We start from the raw sequence: 21692 nt of genomic DNA on the forward strand, positions 1-21692 counted from the left end.
CAACTGAAAACGTCATTAAATCACCTACAAATAAAAAAAAAAACACGTAAATCAACATTTGTCACCGTTAAATTTGATCGAGGTAAGGAAAACACGTTTTGGCATTTACAAATGTACGAGTAATATGATTTTCAGTGTCATTTCTGTTTGTAGAAAACGTCACTGTACTAGTTCTAATACTTCCCTTACCTCAAGTGTTCATGGCGTAGGCCTGTTTATTATTTGTTCGGTGCTGTGTAATTTGACAACCTCGTTTTCCTTTCGAGAAGTTATTCCCCCATTTCCGGATGTTTTCACTCCTTGTTATCACTCCCAAGGATTCCTGTTCTTTCTCCATAGAGGACCTAGGCCACGCTAGAACCACTAGAAACATCCAACTGGAGGGAAGGGGATGATTGGCTATAACAGCGCCATTGGCTGGATTCGAATCGAGATCGTCTTGAACCAAGCGGACGTTCGGATTGGACTGCTTGGTTAGTTTGTGTCAGATATGCACAGAGTACCGTGGAGTTTTTATAAATCTGTAAACGGCTCGTTTGAAAGAAGTCCAACAGCGTATACCTCACTGCGTCACTGCAAAGTGTGTCGGAAATTGCGTGGTACAAATCTGTAATCGTAAATACGTTGTAAACGTGTCCCTGTTTTGTCCTACATAACTTCATGGTATAGATAATTACCATGCTAAAGCCGCTTATATGTGTATACTTCTGAACATAAATATTGAATGACGCAGATGTATGTTGTCTACTAACCATGCCAACATTAATGTTTGTGACAATGGTAGTAGTAAAACCTTATCCACCCGGCACTGTTTGCTAAGGGAAGAGTGCAAAATCGGATGACAATAAAATGCATTCAATTTGACAGTCCTCCTTTACTTATTTATGAGCTGGGATTAGGACATACTAATATTCTATTTCTGTGCGTAGGACTCTGCGGTGTTAAGTACAGTTATTATTTTTATTACGTTGTGTGACGGTGTAGGTCATTCAATTTCGAAATCTCTTAACATCTTAGTGCTCCAATTTCAATATTCCTATAGATAGCGTTAGCGATACATTTGGAAGGAATTATTATTACTATTTCAGTCGGGGAAATTATAACAGCTATCAGTAACATTTTTGTGAACATGGCAGAGGAAAGAAAACCTCTGTTATTTATTACAGAGCATTCACCGAACCGGAGAAGCTATGGCGTTTATCCATCTGGAGAGTGGTAAGACATTGCTGATGCAATTTTGATTTCATATTATGATGATATACATAAGGTCGCGGGATCGAATCCCGATGAGGTGGATTTTTTAAATTTACCTATTCCTTCCAGCCACACAATGGTCCTGGGGTCGACTCAGCCTCAAACAGAAATGAGTACCAGGAATATTTTGGGGGGTAAAGGGCGGCCGGCACTTAAGCTGACAACCTTACCGCCATCTGTGAGCGGATTGTCTAGAAAATGTGGGAACGTCAACATCTCACAACCCTATGGGTCTCCACGGCCTGTTGCATGGATACCTTTACTTTTACATTGGAGACCATATTAGAGAACAGAGGTTTGACATGATTTTCTTGCCCGTTTGTTTGAAATTCTTGTTTTCATTTGTTAGATTCTTAGGTTAAAAATATTTTGATGATTCATCCTTTATTATTTTTAATTTATTTTATTTGTTTTGTTATGGATTTAGAGACTTGGCTTTCTTCTGTGTCAGAATGAATATAGTTAACATGGCTACTCCCCAGTCGGGAGGCACCTTGTTTGGATATTGGCCGGAATACCAGCTGTCGCAGTGGAGTTTCGCTCCTTCTGGATGCAAAATACCTTAGAGTACGATTAGCACCTTTTGCGTCCTCTTGAGTTCACGATTGGTAGCCATCTTGTTCCCTTTTCTAACGTTGCCTCTGCCTCAGTTGATACTGAGTAGTGAAACAATCGAGACAGGAATTTTTATTTAACTCTTTTCTTGGAACATATACTAAGTTTATGTACCGGAAAGGTCAATTTTAAAACCAGAGTCTCCAAAATAAAATTGCATACTTTGTGAATTACTGCTCTTTGAATTGCTGTCGTCACAGTCAAATTTGCTGACCACAACGAGGCACAGTTCGTATTAGGGCATCCGCACACCAACTGCGTCAAGACAAGCATCAGAACTTGAGACAAAAGACGCAATCTTGCTTCATTCGTGATTCATACTTTAGTCCGCACACCGAAGTAGCATGTCTTATCACATCTGCTCTAGTTGATGACATGACGTAATGCGTTTCACTCGTGTCGATAATCTACGCTGGTGCTTTCCCTTGAGTACTGATGTCTTGAGTCATGACCGTCATGACTCACAGAAAAGGAACATGTCGAGTCTTGCTGCTCGTGTCTGCAGCATAAATCTGACGTCAGCATCATGACTCAGACTGGTATGCGTTGGTTTTCATAATCTCATTCATTTCAACTGTGCTCTTTTCTTTGCGTCATGTCACAGACATCGTGTCTTGAAGCATGGCGGTTCCTTTTGTCGAGATGCGAGTTAGTCCCGAAGTTCATGTAAATAATGTAATCCTAGTGCACAGAAATCACGGTGAATCCCCGTTAGAGAGACCAATCGATTACTGCTCTTAGGGAAATAATCAACGTTTATTATTCTGACAGTCATACGAAGCACATAAATTAACACCGGGGGCAAAATGCAGAGCTTTTTGATCAGTAAAGCAAGTGGTATATATAGTAATCACTGCTTTGAAAGCTAAATAGTATATTTTTTCAGCTTGAACGTCTTTTCGTTTTGGTAAAAAGGTAAAGTTGTCCGTGTGCTTAATTGAGCGCCACGCCATGAAGACATGGAGTGGAGGTACAGCTCACGACCCGGCCGCTTTACCCTACCGGGAAAGAGCCGCTGGAACCCGTTGGATAGGCGGTCTGGATGATGTGGCGGAGAGAAAAATCTTTCTCTTTCTGGGAATTGAACCCCAGCCGTCCAGACGATAGCCTATCGATGTACCGACTGGGCTATCCCGGCTCTTTCTTTTCAGTAGAAGGAAGATGTTAAATTCTGGATTAGTTTCCTGCCAGACTGGCACAGCGGTAATACGTTCTGCTAGGTCTCAGTACTGTTTGGGAACCGGGTATACTAATCGAGACTTCGTAGTTTCTGTGCCGATTAAAGTACGCGATTTATTTTTAACATTCGTCTTACCATATTTAATTGTATGCTACATAATCTGAACAGTTTATGTCTGTTATAAAATAACCCCAAATTCAATCGAACAGTAACTGATAAATTTTCGTCGCTTGTTTCGAATGGTTCAGAGGCTCAACATTTTAAGTAAAAATGCCTGACGGATTCTTCTGATGTGCTGAACAGCCAAGTTTTTTTCCGTTGGAAGAGAATGAACATTTGTGGACTGTCTGAAGGCGCGTGTTTCCTTATGTATGTAAACAGTCTCACAATGCTTGCATCACATATTGTACATTACTAGCGTAATGTACTTTTAATAGTCTTGATAAAGACACAGTTATGGAAACTGCAGCTATCTGCAAGATTGAGAGTAATATTTTAATAAACTCATCGTTCCATCAGCCATTTTGCACATTTTTATTTGCTATGGCATTTATTACAACATAAATTTCCATGAACCTAATTGTGTTCATAATGTTAACTATGAAATTCAAACTGGATTTTAAGTTCTCACAGTGGTTGCTGTTGTATCATCATCTGCGGCATAATGCTGTATAGTCCGGTGAAAGTTAACCAACGTTTAGAAAGAATGTATCGCTTCCATCTTCAGAGTTGAATAGTAAGCCAGACAAGAAACTAGCAGCAAGTTTTCTGACTGCGTCATGCAGTGCTTATTGCTTGGCTTACTCCTACAAAACTTACTCTGAAAAGAATGAGTAGGAGGACTGAAGTTTTGCAGAAATTCCTCCTGGTTTACCTGTAAAATTCTTGGGATTAATCAGCTTGTTTATAATTTGACCATAGTAATTCCTTTGTGTCTGATTGCATTAGGGGAATGGATATCTGATTTATGATTTTGATGTTTAGGATAGCCATAGACTTAAAGAAATAGGATGATGGGGTATTGACTGGATTCATCTGGCTCAGGTTAGAGACCACTGGCAATAATGAACCTTTGGGTACTGAAAAAGGCCAGGAACTTCTTGGGTGGCTGAGCAACTTCTGGCTTCTCAAATAGAACTGGACCCAGCTCCATTGAGTTGGATAGTTGGTTGCTTGGCTGGTCAGTTAAGAAAAAGCATAGATTGGATATGAAGTTAAATACATGTCCTGACTCTTAAGTTTTGTAATGATGAATGCTGTATTTGTGTTTTTCCATTTTATTTATTTATGTATTTGCTGTTTATTTAATGATGCTGTCAGTATCTCAGACCGTATAGCATTTAATGATAAGACTGTAGTCAGTAATGAATTGGAAATTACTGAACATCAAAGCAGTGCATTTTAGTGGAGCAACCCTGTCTTGGTGCGTGGATGGAGATGCCATCAAAAGAGAATTGAAGTTTGAGCTACTGTATTGAGCATGGTAGGGCACTGAGAATTGGAAAAGATATGGAAGGAAACAATAGTGGGTTATTGTAAGGAATTGCCCTGTTAGCTTTGTGGATGGACTGAGGGAAGTCATGAAAACCTTCAGTCAGGATAGTCATTCTATAGGCCGAGATTTTATCTCATGACATCCTAAATATAAGACAGGAGTGCTAATCACTCAACCTTGACATATTGTTCAGCCTGTTTGTGTTAACAGCATGTTATGAATGCCCAGTCTTTAACATGGTGTATGCTTTCTAGGCTTGTTATAAGTTGACACCATTTAGACCAGTAGAAGTAGAACTTCACCAACGTTTTGTAGGAACATACTGCCTTCATGTCAGGATTGAAGAGTAAGCCAGGGACATAATCTTGAATTCCGTAACATCAGGGAACTTCTACTAGACTAGACAACTTCACATTCCATGAGACAGTACCATTCATAGTAACCTGCTATGAGAGCCTCAAATCCCACATTGTTCTAAGTGCTTTCAGATTGCTTATATAATTGTGCATTTATGTATAAAGCTATATTTATGTTTTAGTGCATGATTTTGATATGTGGTATTTGCAGGGATGCAATGGACAACTTGGGGTTTGGTGCCTTCAGTGAGCCATTGATGTCAGCAGCTGATGATCTTGAAAATGTAGTGATCAATGTGGATGGAATGACTTGTCAGTCATGTGTGCGGACCATTGAAGACAGTATGAGAGACAAGCCTGGAGTTCAAAATATCATGGTAACTCCTAACAGTAGTTAAATTGTAAAACACATGTGCATGATTGCATCAAATCCTGAGCCATTTCAATCCAATTCATATTCTCTCATTCTGACAACCATTTTGTGTAAGGTTTCAACGTAATGTTGTCCTCCTTTGTAAGATCTGCGGTCCTCATTGGCAGACATTAAGATTATTGATCTTCTAGATATGGCACTGTGTGGTTTGGTACCTTTCTACCAAATTATAGATGCCACATCCCAGAAGATGTTAATTTTATCTTCCCAACTTTCATATCCAAGTTGCTACTTCCTAAGAGGTTTCTCCCTAAAACTCTAAAAGTGTGCCATCCATCACCCATCCACGTTATATATCCATTCTACTGTAATCTTGATTACTCTTCCGTAACAATATTAGGAGAACTAGATAAATCAGTTCTCCATGGAATTTGATTTTTCACTTTTTTCACCTCTTGTAGGTCCAGATGTTTTGCACTTTCTCAAAAACTGCCTCTCTATGAAGAATATTGTCTTTTAGAAGTGATGCTATGTAATCCGGATATCTACTGATGTTTCGGAGGAACTGGGTAATGATGTACCAGACTGTTGTATCACACCAAGAAGACAGTATTCTTACCCAGTGCTGTGAGAGCATCAGATCTCACCAGTGATTCATGCTTTCCTCAAATTTGAGATCATATTATACAGTCACATGAAACAAAAGAGAAACTAATTTATATATATTTAAGTGCAGTGTGAGGGTAGTATTTCATACTATGATTCGTAGAAACTCTCCTATTGTTGGAACATTCATTTATATAAACAGACATTATGTTTTGTGTGATGTGGAAATGAACACACTTTAAAGACATAAGTGTAGAAGGAAGAATAATATTAAAGTGTATCTAAAAAATGTTTTGGAAATGTGAACTTGCCTGAGGTGGTTAAGGGTATGGGCCAATGGTGAACTTGTGAACACACCACTTAATTTTGGGTTTCATAAGAGCAAGGAATTTTCTGACCAGGTGAATAATTTCAGGAGAACAAGGAAGTCAGTTTTGTTAAGTGTATATTAAAAGTATGCATTAGTTGTAAAGAATTTGGCATTCGGATTGTGTCAAATATGGGGTATGTAAGGTGTGAACAAATGTACTTTATGTGAAAGTCCAAGGAGAATTCTTGATTCTTTTGAAAGTGCATCACATATCCCAAAAATTCTTTTAACGGCAACATTAATCAGGACTTCAAAATGATATGCATGGACAGTTTAATGACACAGCTTGTTATCTGGTTTCTAAGTTCTAATCATTGCTGAACATTCAGTCCTGTTTGACACCAGGCTTCCTTTAATGATAATGTACCATGCTTCTGCTATATACTATCTTTTGTTTCCATCATCTTCCAAAGTTGTGTGAGTCATATCACGGATATCTTGCATCACAGACTTGTATGATTGTAGGGTAATGTCCCATCTGGAACAAGTGAACAGTCTTTTCCAAGAGATAATGGTTGACTGCTTATCACAAATTATCATTTTGTACATCTGTGAAATCTATATTGTGGTCTTCTGGATTATTACAGCATAGAATGTGGCAGGTGGTTACCAACGTTTTGGAGGAAAATGCTGCTTCCATCTTCATGGTAGATGTGAACCACTGTGGGAAAGGGGCAGGTTCTATAAGATAGGGGGGGAAGGGTCACAGAGGACAGGAGAAATATCTAATCAGAGTAAGAGATGGGGAAGAGGAACTGCCCTCTTGGGGGGGGGGGCATAAGCTCTGAAAAGACTAACAACAACACAAAGGCCTTGAATGTGTAAATATGAAAGAGCCACAGGCAGAGGAACGCCAAGACTTGGCCTTAAAAGACCCTTCTTTCGTTCTTTCAGGGTGGAATGAAAGGCTTTCATGACCTCAGGAAGAAGCCATCTCCTCTGTTTATGCTGTTAGGATGGAGCTGAATCTCTGTCACTTTCCTAACAATCCAGGCCATGCTTATGGGTTTTTGAGGGGAGGGGGAGGTGTTCTGTAGGAGGATACAATGACCCAGTTTTATATTATTCTGCTATTCCAGAATTGTCTAGATCAGGCATGTCCAACTTCAAACAGGTTGTGATCGACTTTTTAGTGTCAAAACTGCCAGTGATCTACCACCCCCTCCTATCATCGTACCTCACTTTAAGCAAAAATATTGGTAAAAATAACACAATGCATGATGTTTGTTGTAAAAGCAACACACATTGAAAGTGCAGACTAATTTAATACGTATTTTCCCTTCAAAATCTGAATATAATCATATTATATTACAAGTAAATTTACATGCTTTTCTCGTATAATTTCCTTATAGGCCTATGAGATCGACCAAAAATCGTCCTGCGATTAATGTGTTGGACATGCCTGGTCTAGATCAAAGTGACAGATGTGGCAATAGTACCTCTGATCTGTTTATTGTACGTAAACTATCTCACGCTTGCAGAGGCTCTTGTATATGCCCAGTGTCTTGGGCTAGGTTATTTTCATAGTACATAGGATAATTAATACTTTCCTCAGCTGGTGACCACAGTTCTTATATTGTGTTTGGATGCAACCTCCCAATGCAACCAAGATTAAAAGAGCTGCTGAAATTGGATTCTGTCCAGATAGTGTGATTTCTGATGGATTCAGAGCCAAAGAATTTGCCTGTTGATATAGCCATTCTGTCTGAAAATTCTAATTCAGCATGGAGACTCTTCTGGTTACAAATGGCTTTGGCTGTATGTGCCAAGGTGGGAAACACAGCTGGTTGTTCTGTGGGATTGTCGTCAATACTCCAATAGACAAACCACACAAAACTGTACGATTGTATATATTGAATCGTTTAAAGTCAATCTACAGAACACATACATATAATATTGAAGCGTTGGCTGGCCCTCTAAGGGCAGTTCGTTCCACCGCAATTTCACTCCTCTGTAGTGGGCAGAGTCTTACGGCCGTCTAGCTGGCCTGTCTGGGCGGTGATGCAGTGCTGCGCATGCCGGTAGGATCGACTGGCTCGGCCGGTTGCTGGGTCATGGAAGATGCATTCGCTGAAGGCTTGCATCAACTATGTCAGTTAGCCGGTCGCAGAAGTGGAGTTGATGCCTCTGACTATGTTGCCGTTTCGAGTTGAACTGATTGCACCGTTGGCTCCCGGTCTTAAATACTGCCGGCCGAGAGGCGGAGCTAAAGTTGCAGTTGTCACGGTGCGCATCCATTGGGCCGTGCACGGAAAGGCGGGGCCACGGTGAAGTTTATAAATATATGTAGCTGGTATATAAGTTGTAGTAGTTGGAGTGTGTATAAATTCTGTGTCTCTTCGGTCACCCCTGCCTGTTTGGCACTTTCTGAAAGGGGTGACGGTTGTCTGCCAGACGCTGTGGGTGCTCCCACAGTTCATTGGATGGTGGTGTGATCTGGTATTCAAGTGGTGGTCCTAGTGGCTGGGCTTGCTATACTATCTGATCCAAGGAGCCATCTGGTCTTATATATATATATATCAGTATCCAGATGATCCTTTGTCTCTGTGCATGGTGAGTTGGATGTTTTGGTGTATGCTGTGACATAGTCCAGGAAATCCTTCTGTTCTTCTGGTTTTAGTATTATATGTCCATTCAACTCAGCAAGGGAAAGATATACTCCAGTTTAAAAAATATATATTACTGTTTTTAGGCTTTCACAGTGGTTAATTTTTTATGTTGATTTTCTTCTTCGGCTGTTGCACTGTGTAGTTGTGGCAGCATTGCCAACATTTCAGAGGTACATGCTGTCTCCATCTTCAGAGTCAGAGCATGTAGTTTTGTGAGTTATGAAGAATATTTATTGTTCTGTGCTGAAAAAGAAGGGAGGAAGGGGGATAGAGCAGAGATTGGTGCCAATCCTCCCCCTCCCAGCATTATGGTTTGAAAAGGATATCTTCCAAAGCACTCTTTGATGTGTGATGCATCACTCCCTGCCTTGCAGAAATTAGTAGAATGTCATATTTTGGTCATCCAATGGACTCACAGATTACTGGGAAATTCCAAAGTAAACATCAGTGTTGGTGAACCTATGGAAGAAAAGGAGGCCAGTTAGTATGGGTTTGTGACAGAGTAAACTAGACTCCACCAATGGTTAGAGGAACTTCTCATTAATGGCTTGAGGATTTATAGCACCCAGCACTTGTGTATTCTGTGAGTGGATGTATTCTGACATGTGAAAGCTAGCCCCATCAGAAAACCACATCATGTGTGAGATGCTGGGGTTCTGGTGACAAATGTTTGGAACCATGCTTTCCTGCATGTTGTGAGACTGGAGTTCCTGGACAACAGTAACATCATACGGATGAATCCAACCTTTCCTTGCCACTCTTCTCCACAATGACATGCCAGTCTCTTGTGTCAGTAATGACTACAGGTGAATCCAGGAGCTGTATCTGGATGTCCTGCGCCATGTCATACTCATTGCAGGCCAACCCCTTCATGCTGTGTCTGTAGGAGTTCGGTAGTTTCCAGTTTTTATACCATCTTCTGGATGACGCTGTTTGATGGTTCTGCACTGTGGAAACAATTTATGAAAGGTGCACAGCCCTGTAACCACTACAAGTATTTGTGTGTGCATTCGCACACATCATGCATCATTCATGTGTGCGTGCGCAGAGAGTTTTTAACTTCGTTGATCTTAATTCTTACGATTTTTTCTTCTGGGGTTGTTTGAAGGACAAAGTTTACAACAGTAGCCCCTGAACAGAAAAAGAACTAAAAGAAAATATTTGTAAGGAAATTGCAGATATTCCTGCAGAACCGAAATTAACAACTGAGACGTTTTAAATCCTTTATTTTATTTGTATGAATTGTGAGTTTCCTTTAATGTGGTATATTGTCTGAACATGGTCTTGCATGACCACTACATGATGGAATTATTTTATTGCTTTTTTTATAGATGGTAGGACTCCTTGGATGAGTGATCAGCTCATCACAAGGCCTCTACATAAACATAGGATAACACAAACATAGAATAAATGCATACACATACCAAACATCCATGCCTTGTGTGGGATTCGAACCCATGATCCCAGCTTCCGAGCACGCAAAGACAGTACATGTCTTAGACCACTCAGCTACTGTGACCAGCATGATGGGATTCTAATGATATGTAATTAACATAAGTAAATAAACTAGGTATACTTGGATGATATTTACATCTTATTTAATATAAATAGTAAGAAAAATTAACCCTGTCAGAACTCCTGTTTGTATTTAAGATATTTCTGATTTAATTTTTTGGCGAGGATGCTGTCCTGACTGAAAAATTCATGGTTTTTCTCAATCTGTTGAGGCAAATGCTGGAATAGTACTTTAAAAGAGGCAATGTTCATTCCATGTCCTCAATTCATATTGATAGACATCCTTATATAATCAAAGCAGATGATAGGGGATTATTTGAAAGCCAAAATAAACTCAGAATATGAGATGTATTTGTGGCTCATTTCAGTCACCAATGAGAAATATTCCTTCCATAATTATCCATTATTTTGTTTATATTAAAAAATACATTTTATCAAAAAGTGCTGCTTGATTGCTTCCATTGAAGGTCTGTCCTGGCTTCTGTCCATACTTGAGGTGTGCATCCATATATTGCATTGCAGATATACTGTCCTATGTCTAGGTGAACTTGGAACAGAAGACCGCTACCATTATTTATAACACAAGCTTGACTTCTCCAGAGGAACTTCGAAGCAATATTGCTGACATGGGTTTTGATGCATCACTGCAGACATCTGTGGCTAATGTTAAGATTGATATCATTGGAATGACCTGTCAGTCTTGTGTCAGCAGTATTGAGGGAAGCATTGGCTCCATGCCAGGTGTTCTCAACATAAAGGTGAGTGACTGCCTTACCATATAACAATTTCGTTGTGTTCTAATAGTAGCTGTACAATATCAAAAACATTCCCGAATAGATTTTTTTCCTAGAAAGTTGTAAAATACTTAGTCCATTTTGCTAAGGGTATCAAAATTTATCATGTTAATGAAGTTGGTCTACGAAATGTATGTGACAACATTCTAAATATGGCCATACATGTTTTACACCATAAGTAGGGTATTTTTAATGGAGCAATTGACTAATAGCTGATATACCTTTAAATCCACTAGCTTATTTTTTCAAACTATTTGCTGCTGACCACTGCCTGTTCACAGTTTTGTGTGGTCTGCAAACGCTCTTACTGTTGTGTGCACTCTGTATCACTACAGCTGGAAAAATGGCTGTTTTACAACCAGCGACCATTTGCTCATGTTTCTCTGTTTTCTTTTAGGAACTGGGTAGTTTGTATGAGGATCGCTGCCTCTTTACTTTGTCCCTTTTTGAAAATTATGTTACCAATAGAGAGGTTTGGAAGAATATATGCAGTTTTGGAATCAGTTGCTATAATCCTCAGAAAAGGAGAGGCAGGCCTTTGTTATAAACCTGAGATCCATGGACAACAGATATGTTCTGACAGTTACATTATTTCATATTCCCTTCTGCATACTCTTTTATTGTGAATGCTCTTTGTGGGTGAATATGTCATGTCTTCAATTTGGAAACCACGTAACAGTATTGATTGTGTAATAATTGTATTTGTAATATTATATTTAAGCATCCTGTTGCACTCTATACAATAAATGACACAAATTCCGTCCCAAGTGCAAACAATATATATTATATGTCTTTGATCTTGTTCTTTCTACACTACATGTTTCGGCCTCTATCGGCCATCATCAGGTGTATACTCTTAACGTTGCTGCCACACTGAACTCGGTCTAAAATTTAACATTTAAAAACACAATGTCACATTCTTCGTATTATCAATATCTACATCGTTGATATGTGTCTGGTATGTAGATTATGTTGCACCCATCAAATTTGATATTCTTGTAGTAGCACTTTAAAAAACTTTAGTTATGATGTTTTTAAAACCTTTTAAAATTTTCTCTAAATTTTAAATTTAAAATTTAAATTTTNGATCAAAGACATATAATATATATTGTTTGCACTTGGGACGGAATGTGTGTCAATTAATTGTATTTGTGCTGTACAGTATGAGTGGATATGGAACTGATCCTTGGAAAACCCAATACTGCTCTACTGATTCATGAATTGGGAATGGTTTAAGATCCCAGCGTTAATTAACCGTACTTTATGAAATACTCCGGTTCAACAGGATTGCAAGTTTTGGCACGCAGATATGTGTGGGGCCCAAAGGATTAGAGATCAATGCTTTTGAAGACTGAAAGGCTCTCATTGCCCTCTGTTATATTCATGAGCACTATTTTTCAAAAGTTTTCTGTGTCCAAACGTTAGAGGTTGATGAGTGTATTAGCTACTGTATGTAAAGGTGGTTGTGTATTTACAGGTTAGCCTGAAGGAGAAAGCAGGGTACATCTATTACAATCCTTCAGTAACAAATCCACAAGTTTTGTGTTCAGCCATTGAAGATATGGGATTTGATGCATTTCTTCCGTCCTCATCAGACAGCATCACATGCAAAATACACGTGGAAGGAATGACATGCAATTCATGTGTAAAGAACATTGAGAGTGTGGTTTCAGAGAAATCTGATGTGAAAAGTGTGAAAGTTGATTTGGAAAAGAAGGAAGCTATTGTAACATTTTCTCCAGCAACTCTAACAGCTTCAAAAATTGCTGAATTTATCTGTGATATGGGGTTTGATGCTTATGTCAAAGAAGGAGATGGGAGCCAACCAAATAATGGTGTGTATTCTGACCACTTATGATAATAAAAATGCAAACCTATATCTAATACAGGGTGCACAGTTTGTCAGTGGACTGGTTCCCACAGCTGATGTAGCATTCTTCTTTCATAGACTTACCATAATAGCTAATAATTTATGGTCCATTTTTCTACTGTAGTTTAACTTTTCTCATTTTATAGGGGAGCCTCAAAAGTGACAAGCCTCTTTGTCTGAGCATGCCTCACACTGTTGGAATATATTTGTAGACACATCAGAGCTCCTGTAGAGGAATAGTGGAAATTTCATGCCTAATATTTTCTTAAAATTTGGATTGTCTGCATACACTTATTCTTTCAGTGTTCCCCACAAATAAAAGTCATGAGGATCTGATTTAAAACCAGATGATCACAAAGGCCACAGTTCTCAGTGTTCAACTCATTCTCCAAAAACTTCCTCTGATGCAACCATGGAATTGTTCACTGTTTTACAGTTACATTATCCTGCATAAAATGCCTATATTGTCTTTCTTTATCAATTATTTAATCAAAATATGTTGACAGAATTAGTCTCATGTAACTGTCAGATCTTCAGTTTTCATGAAAAAAACACAGGCTTAGTTATCCTCCATGCACCAATTACCCACCAAATCCCAACTTTTAAATCATGCAGTGGCACTTTATCAACAGCATGAGGACTTTCTGTGCTCTGGTATCGGTTATCTTGGCTGTTTACAAAATCACTTAAAATTAAATCTGCCTCATCAGAATAAAGTCTAAGCTCTGGGTCAGGAAGTCCATTGAATATCAATTTCAGAAACGACCTACATTATCGCTTTCTTGTTCTGCAATATGGAGGCAAAAGGTTATGTACAACTGCAGATTTGTAATCCATTATCTTTAGCAGATTTTACCAGTAAGAGCTGTACTTTTGGCCAACCCACACTGAAGAGCCAAAAGATGTAACAACTTCTTCAGGCTTTTTTCTGGTCAGGTACTGGTGCCATCACGGTTTTCTTCAGTCAGTGCATCTTTTTTTAAGATCCTTTATAAACAAATTTCATTACATCATTGTAAATTATTGCTTTACACAGCACTCTACTATCATGATAATTCCTACCTAACTCTGTACAGCATTTCTTCAATCAAGAATGCTTTACAAACTTATCGTATATGCATAATATTTGTTAAACACTGTATTTCATTCTGAGCACTGTATTTCACAACACTGCGGACTGTATTTTTATGTGTCTAAAGGACAAATAATCATACTAAACATCAGCACTATTGAGGTAGGCCAGCAAGCATCATGTGACAGAAGCAACAGTGTGGCAGCCAAGAATGGAACAAATTTTTAGTTGGCCAGTGTAAGGATAAATTGGATTCCTTATACTGTTAATTAATTTCAGATAAAAGTGTGGATTGGCTAATATGTAGTTCTTTACTTGGGCTTGGTTGAGGTGATATTTGTCAGAGAGTTGTAAAACTGAAGGCAGTAGTTGGCTGTTTTTATTTCACTGATATTTTATCAGCTGTATTTAAGAAAAACTCTTAGGAAATAATGTTGATATTAATTAATTTAGAATATAACATCATACTGTGGCCTGTCAAGACACAGCAATTAGAAGGAAGGTTTTTCAGAGACAGCAACTTTAGCTGATTTAAGCCTAAGTCATGTTTGTGTCAGTGCCACACAATTTTACCCTTCAGACTCATATCAGACCATTCATGCCTCTAGATATCAGATAGAAAGCTGAAATTTATGGTGTCAATTATAAAATAATTGGAGTAGGCTAAAACTGTGTAACTTTTACAAGCGAGACCTCTGTGCTCAAAATATGAAGCAGAAATTGTTAAAAATCAAACATTTGCATGGTAATTTTAAATTGCATATTAATTACTTGCAACAGAATTAGTCTCTAAGTATCATCCAGATTGTATTATGGCACAATATGCCTTATTGGCTCATTTGTTTCAGTGAGAGGGAAAGAACATTGGTTTGCATTATTCTAATTGACTGAATTTTTCATGTTTGCCGTAGGACTGAGGACTGTGAAAAAGCCCGAAGTGGCTGTTTCTGTTGGAAAATCTGAAGCTGGAGATGTTCTTGACGATGCTCATCTTGAGAAGTGCTTCATTCATATTAAAGGCATGACATGTGCATCTTGTGTAGCTGCCATAGAGAAGCACTGCCGCAAGTTGTATGGTTAGTACGGATGTAACTTTTTTGTCACCTATGAATATTACTGTATTTACTCACATAATTGTCCCTCTTCTTTTTACATTAAAACAAGGATGGGGCAGTTGTGTGGTCTTGCACATAACATGTGAAAGCAATCATATTAGAGTGATTGGAGACTAGTGATATTAGTCTTTAAGATATCCAGGTACTTAACTATGTAATTAAGGACTAGCCCGTAAAAGCATATGGATGAGTGAAAGCATAGCTCCAACATTCTTGACCTCAGCACTAGATGGAGGTGAACGGTCAGCTTCACACTGCTTCCGTTTTACCCCAGGGGATATTTGATAGGAGGGTAGGTAGGCTCCAGAACCTGTCTGGACAATATGGAGAAGGAAAAATCTTATATCCATACCAGGAATTGAACCCCATCTCCTTGGTTATCTAGCTGATGGCCTAGTCACTATACTGACTGAGCTGCTGGAATTTTAAAATATTTATAGACGTTTTTCCAGAAGGCATATTTCATAGTGGTGTGATGTAATTGTTATACAAAACCTGATGATCAGAATTATTGACACAGTCGATGAAAACTAAGATTTTATACTTAAAGGGATGGAATTAACTCCCTTCAAAGTAAAGTCCTTCATAACAAACATACTTGCTTATTAATTGACAGATGGTGTAAATGTAACAGATCAAAACCTGATTCAGGAGGAAATTAAGAGGAGATTGAACTCGGGTAATGCTTGCTACCATTCAGTCCAGAACCTTTTGTCTTGTCATCTGCTGTCCAAAAACATAAAAATTAGAATATCGGTACAAAACTATAATTTTTCCTGTGGTTCTGTATGGGTGTGAAACTTGTTCTCTGACATTAAGGGAGGAACATAGACTGAGGGTGTTTGAGAACAGCGTGTTGAGGAGAATATTTGGACCGAAGAGGGATGAAGCGACAGGAAGTTGGAGAAAACTGCATAATGAGGAGCTTCATAACTTGTACTCTTCTCCAAGTATAATTAGAATGATCAAGTCAAGGAGGGTGAGGTGGGCAGGTCATGTAGCATGAATGGGGGGGATGAGGAATGCGTATAGGATATTAGTGGGAAAGCCGGAAGGAAAGAGACCACAGGGACGACCAAGGCATAGATGGGTGGAAAATATTAAAATGGATCTTAGAGAGATAGGATGGTATGGATTGGATAGATCTGGCTCAGGATAGGGACCAGTGGAGGGCTCTTGTGAACACGGTAATGAACCTTTGGGTTCCGTAAAATGGTGGGAAATTCTTTGCATAATTGGTGGCTCCTGAAGAAGGGCTCAGCTCCATGAGTAAGTAAGTAAGTATGGTGTAAATGTTTATTTTAACTATGATGTCAGGTATGCAGCATAGCAATGTCAGGTGAGAAACAGTGCCACTTGCAGCAGAAAGTAATCTTCGTACTCACTTCTGTGAGAATCTCATACCTGTTGAATTAAACATTAACATTGTAACTGTAAAAGACTTCAATAATAACCCAAGTAGTGAAGTGAAGTGAAGTGAAGTGATAAGTCTGTTGTCTAAGGATTTGAAACTGCCTTTTGTTTATGAATTATTGTAAGTTTCTTAGGCCCACCCAGGTTCCTATGCAGTTGATACTGGGGAGCTCCTTCAGCTTCATGCCTAGTTACAGGGATTGCTTTTTTTTTTCTGCCTTTATCATAATTTGACTGGATGGTTGTCATTGCAGGAGTAAAAGAGATCCTGATTGCACTGCTGGCTGCAAAGGCAGAAGTGAAATATGATCCTAGTTGCATTCAGCCTGTTGACATAGTGGCATCAATATCAGACTTAGGCTTCCCCTCAACCTTAATACAAGAGCCTGGCACAGGAGAAGGAGAGGTGGAAGTCAAGGTTGGTTTCTTCAGCAGTTAACATTTATTTATTACATTCTGCTACATGTTAAGTACATTTTCTTGCATTAATTTTCCTGTCTTGTTTTCAGAAATATATTTTTTATAAAGTCACTAGTTTTATAGCTTCATGTATAATATGGTTGTGTTGAATATAGATGTACACATGATATTTGAGTTTCATGGTGTTCAGTTTTACATTTTCATTTTTATTTTGGTCTCGGTGAAATTGTATTGTATTGTATTTATTACACGTTCCAGCACATCCATACAAGGCTGAAGCCATTGGATACAGAACCTGTCACATCACAATCTTGCTAAATCAGCATGTAGTCAACAGAACAATGCATATAAATCAACAACATAAATTGAGCATATACAACTACATAACCTACCATGTGTGTATAAAATATAATACAAAATTGTAACATATACATGACAATAGATCAAATAATGGGTCATAGCTAAACAAGAAACTATCCCTAATTAAAATATTCATGTAAAGTGTAATAGGATTTAATATGTAAAAAACAATTAAAGCTGCTCTAAATTGCTTAATATTATGGATTAACTCTTTTATATTTGAAGGAAGATGATTAAAAAGTTTAATACCAAAATAATAAGGTCCTCTCTGGTAAGATGTCAAATTTGTCTGGGGGCAATAAAGATCCAAATTACCCCAAGTATTAAGGCCATGAATTTGTGATGTCATGTGATATAAACCCATATTATTCACAACAAACATCAATAAAGAAAATATATATTGGGACTGCAATGGCAAAATTCCCCAACCCCTAAATGCATCTCTACAAGAGTCCCTAGATCTCAATCCACTCGTGGTTCCAATTATTCTCTTTTGAATTCTGAAAATGTGCATACTATAAGAAGAATTTCCCCAAAACATAATACCATAGGACAAAAGAGAATGGAAATAAGAGTAATATACCATTTTTAATGTCTCTGTGTGCATAATGGGCTTGATCACCCTCATTGAGTAACAAGCCTTGAAAAATTAGGCATGAGTTGGGATATATGAGCTTTCAATAGCTAATCCCCAAAATTTCAGATTTGTACTACTTAACACATTTAGGTCCGGCGATTTCAATATTTAAATCAACCTGGGCCTGCCATTATTAAACCTACTATCCTAACTTGTGCACTGTTCACTTTAAAAATTAATATAAAATCTCCTAATTAATTTTATGAACTAAAATTTTTGGAGAACACTTACCAGTGCTCCTAGAAGTGCATGAGGGTGTGATATTTCTGGAAACATTCCCCTTTATGAAGTGGCATTGCACAGAACTTGCAAATGTAGACATACTCCTTTTTTTGTGAACTGTTCAAACATGGCATTTCCTAGAAGGATGCTTCCCCTTGGAATGTTCACTCTTCACAATTTTCACTAGGGGATGTTTCCACATATCACCCAAGAGTCGCCCTGGGGGGTCCAAATGAGGCCTGCATGGGGTGAGTTGATGGGCCCAGTCACACTAAGTCTGTGTCTGACTCTGGTTCTGCCGCCACCATCTGGTCTGTAGCCCAGGCCTTTGCCACATTCATCAGAAATGCTTTGTATTTCAATTTCGAATCAGGGTTTAGATTTTTGTGATTTTTTAGATTTTTACTCTCCCCGAAATGTTATTACCCCCATTATCATCGGAGCTGCCGTCACTTTTACTGTCTGTGGCCACAATTGTTTGTTCTCCCCTGTCACTGCTGCTCTCTGAATCACCATGACTACGCGTCTCACGAGTCAGGTCATCTACCTCATCGGAGAAGAATTTGTCCTTGTCCATACCCCACCACTAACTCCTGGCTGTTACATACATCTCGAAGAGCATCAAAGCATTTTCGTTTATAGTGGGTTAAGAAAACAGTGAGGTCAAGTTACTGACAAGTAAGCAAACATTCCAGAGTTTTATTACTCCATTGCATGCAACTTGGGTGGCGCCAGAGCAAGGTATAGTGTGTTGCAACCGAACATGTCCTTAAAATCATGATATCATGCGACCGGTCCGCCATGTTTAAAAGCCAAAAGCATGATATCGTGCAACCAGTCCTCAGTGTGTTAAAATCACATTATTATGATAATTAACATAAGTTATGCTATTAGAACTTTGCTTTGTCATAAATTGAACATGTTTAGTTTGTTAAAATTCAGAGTTAATGAGTTTGAATTAAACGAATCATTAAGATAAACAAAGGAAATATCAACATCATTTCTATATTGTATATTATAACTACTAATAACTAAACTTGTATCATCTGCAAATGCTTACCACATGAAAAGTATTAGCTTATATTTCATTATTTGCTTTAGTCATTTCATGTTTCTCAAATACAGTCATTTTAGATATGCAACATTTTTGTGATTTCATATTACAGTGAAACTTTGATTTTTCAGACCTGGAGTTTATGAGTTACAATCACCATCTCATCTTACTGATGTTACATGAATACAGAAATTGATAAATTCTAAAATAAACAAAGAACCATATTTTCATTTATATTTACATTGTTAGTGTTCAGACATGTGCTTTAAATGATTTTCCAAAGTTATGATATAAAAGCAGCCATAGTTTTCTTTATGTTGTAACATTGGTATTTCCTTCATTTTACATTTATTTTAGATGGTCCCTTAAAAACTGTAAAATCGATGTTTTACTATAATTAAGTACAGTAAACCAATGGCCGTATTAGTGTAAACAGTAGCCAGAGTATATTTATTGTGCAAAAGGAGTTATGATGAGGATTGTGTCTTGAAAATATGTTGCAATCAAAGAAAACATACATTGGCTGCAAGATGGCACTACTGTAGTTAGTACAGAGTTCTTCTGCTACATAATAATATACAACCTGCAGAATCATGTACCATTAATCATAGAAATATAGTGTGGTTTAGAAATGGTACTTTGCAAAGTAAAGGTGTATAGTGCTATCTGCAACTTTAATTTTTTCTAAAAAGTGGCAGACATTAAATAACAGCATGTGATCATCAAGTTATGTTTCATATTAGGTGCAAATTCTATGGAAACCTTGAGTTTTTTTTTCTGCTATAACAGTACTCCTTCACACTGGCTTTATATGGACAGAACCCACACTGTTGTCCTCCACCTACCATACTGACTAGATACAGACCTGTACTCAAGGGGAAGAGATCTGAGGCATCAAAATAAAAGAAAAATGATAGGTGCACTTACAGACATAAAGGCATGGGATTTGCACATGTGCTTCCAACAGGTGACAGACTTGTGGGGCTCACTGTACCAGGCTGAAAACAAGAGAGTCCAGCATTTTTTAATGGAATTCTGTATAGACATATGTCAGCTCTCAAATTATTGAGCCTGAAGCTTTGAGCATGCTAATATCTAAGTTTCTGAACATGTTCTGAACATGTCAAATGTCACATTTGACATGTTCAGAACTATTTCAGTTATTTAAAGTTCTCACAGTGTGTTCCTAAAATTTATATTAATTGTACTCTCCCATCTGCATAGTCTTCCAAATGTTCACTTGAAGTTTCTGAGGCAAAATTCTATATTCATTTCATGTGGTTCATGTCCAAAGTAGATGTTCAGCCCATTATAACTTCCTTAATATGTCTGCTCCATCTGTATATCATATGTACTAATATCAGAATGTTGAATGAAGGTTTTGCATGATTAATGTGCCTCAATTGAATGAAGTACTACAGCACTAAGAGGTCCTCATTTTATTTAGATATCTGGTATGACGTGTTCATCGTGTGTCAACAAGATTGAGACTGCAGTGAAGAGACTAAATGGCATCCACTCAGCATCTGTGGCCCTGACAACGCAACGTGGCAAGTTCTGCTATGACATAGAGTTGACAGGTCCAAGAGACATTATTGAGGCAATACAGAGACTGGGCTTCCATGCCTCCCTACTGAATAACAAAGACAAAGAATCCAGAGGATATCTTGACCACAGGTTAAGTAGTCATTTCTTCCACATGGTATTTATCTGTAATGCCTAAGCTTTTCAGTGGTCAGATTAATTACATTATTCGTAGGAATTTATAGTAATGCTTGTGAGATTAGCACCCTGCATCTGATTGTATCTGCCATTTTGGGTGTCTGCATGGAACCCACCTTCTGAAGGGACAGTAAACATCCCAGCAATGGTCAACATAAGTTAACATAAGTGTTTATATTTTTTTATTTAATGACTGCCAGTAAATCAGACATGATGAATAACTGGATGATGATGAATTAGAAAGAATGTCGAAGGACATGGTTATGGCATAATTGAAGGTGGTATTTTGACCTTAACCTATAGGAACTGAGGAAAATCAGTATAATCCTGTCAGGATTATTGGTGTTCTGAGCCAGATTTGAATGAACAGCTCCTGAATAAAAGCCAGAAATGTTGCTGGCTGAGCCAGCTTATTCACATGTGTTTCATTTATTAAAATTACAGAGCAGTTGCAATAATTATTTTATACAGAATAAGGACTAATGAGGAAGTGTTCAATGAATTGATGTCTCAGTTAAGCTACATTGTGCCAGAATATGTTTGTCATGAATGTATTCTGATATAGCTCCCCCATATCTAGGTATGTTTTCAACTAATTTCATTGCTTCAGTCGTTCATGGTCAGTATTTAAAGGGAGTAC

The 21692-nt window shown here is 38.1% G+C and overlaps 1 protein-coding gene across 7 annotated transcripts in view; it reads left to right on the forward strand.

Moving 5' to 3' along the window:
• Positions 1 to 21692, forward strand: part of LOC111875528 (copper-transporting ATPase 1) — a 151423-nt gene that overhangs the window by 66524 nt on the left and 63207 nt on the right. For 6 of the 7 annotated variants that reach the window (XM_033755848.1, XM_023871853.2, XM_023871856.2 and 3 more), the window contains 6 exons: positions 5112 to 5277; positions 10916 to 11131; positions 12645 to 13002; positions 15021 to 15185; positions 16892 to 17055; positions 20778 to 21007. In XM_033755848.1, the coding sequence (XP_033611739.1) occupies positions 5112 to 5277; positions 10916 to 11131; positions 12645 to 13002; positions 15021 to 15185; positions 16892 to 17055; positions 20778 to 21007 (1299 nt within the window). Of the gene's footprint in view, positions 1 to 389; positions 600 to 1166; positions 1216 to 5111; positions 5278 to 10915; positions 11132 to 12644; positions 13003 to 15020; positions 15186 to 16891; positions 17056 to 20777; positions 21008 to 21692 lie in introns of those variants that run through there. The other variant, XM_023871854.2, reaches the window with a different exon arrangement.

Source organism: Cryptotermes secundus, unplaced genomic scaffold (assembly GCF_002891405.2).
Source record: "Cryptotermes secundus unplaced genomic scaffold, Csec_1.0 scaffold468, whole genome shotgun sequence".
NCBI lineage: Eukaryota > Metazoa > Arthropoda > Insecta > Blattodea > Kalotermitidae > Cryptotermes > Cryptotermes secundus.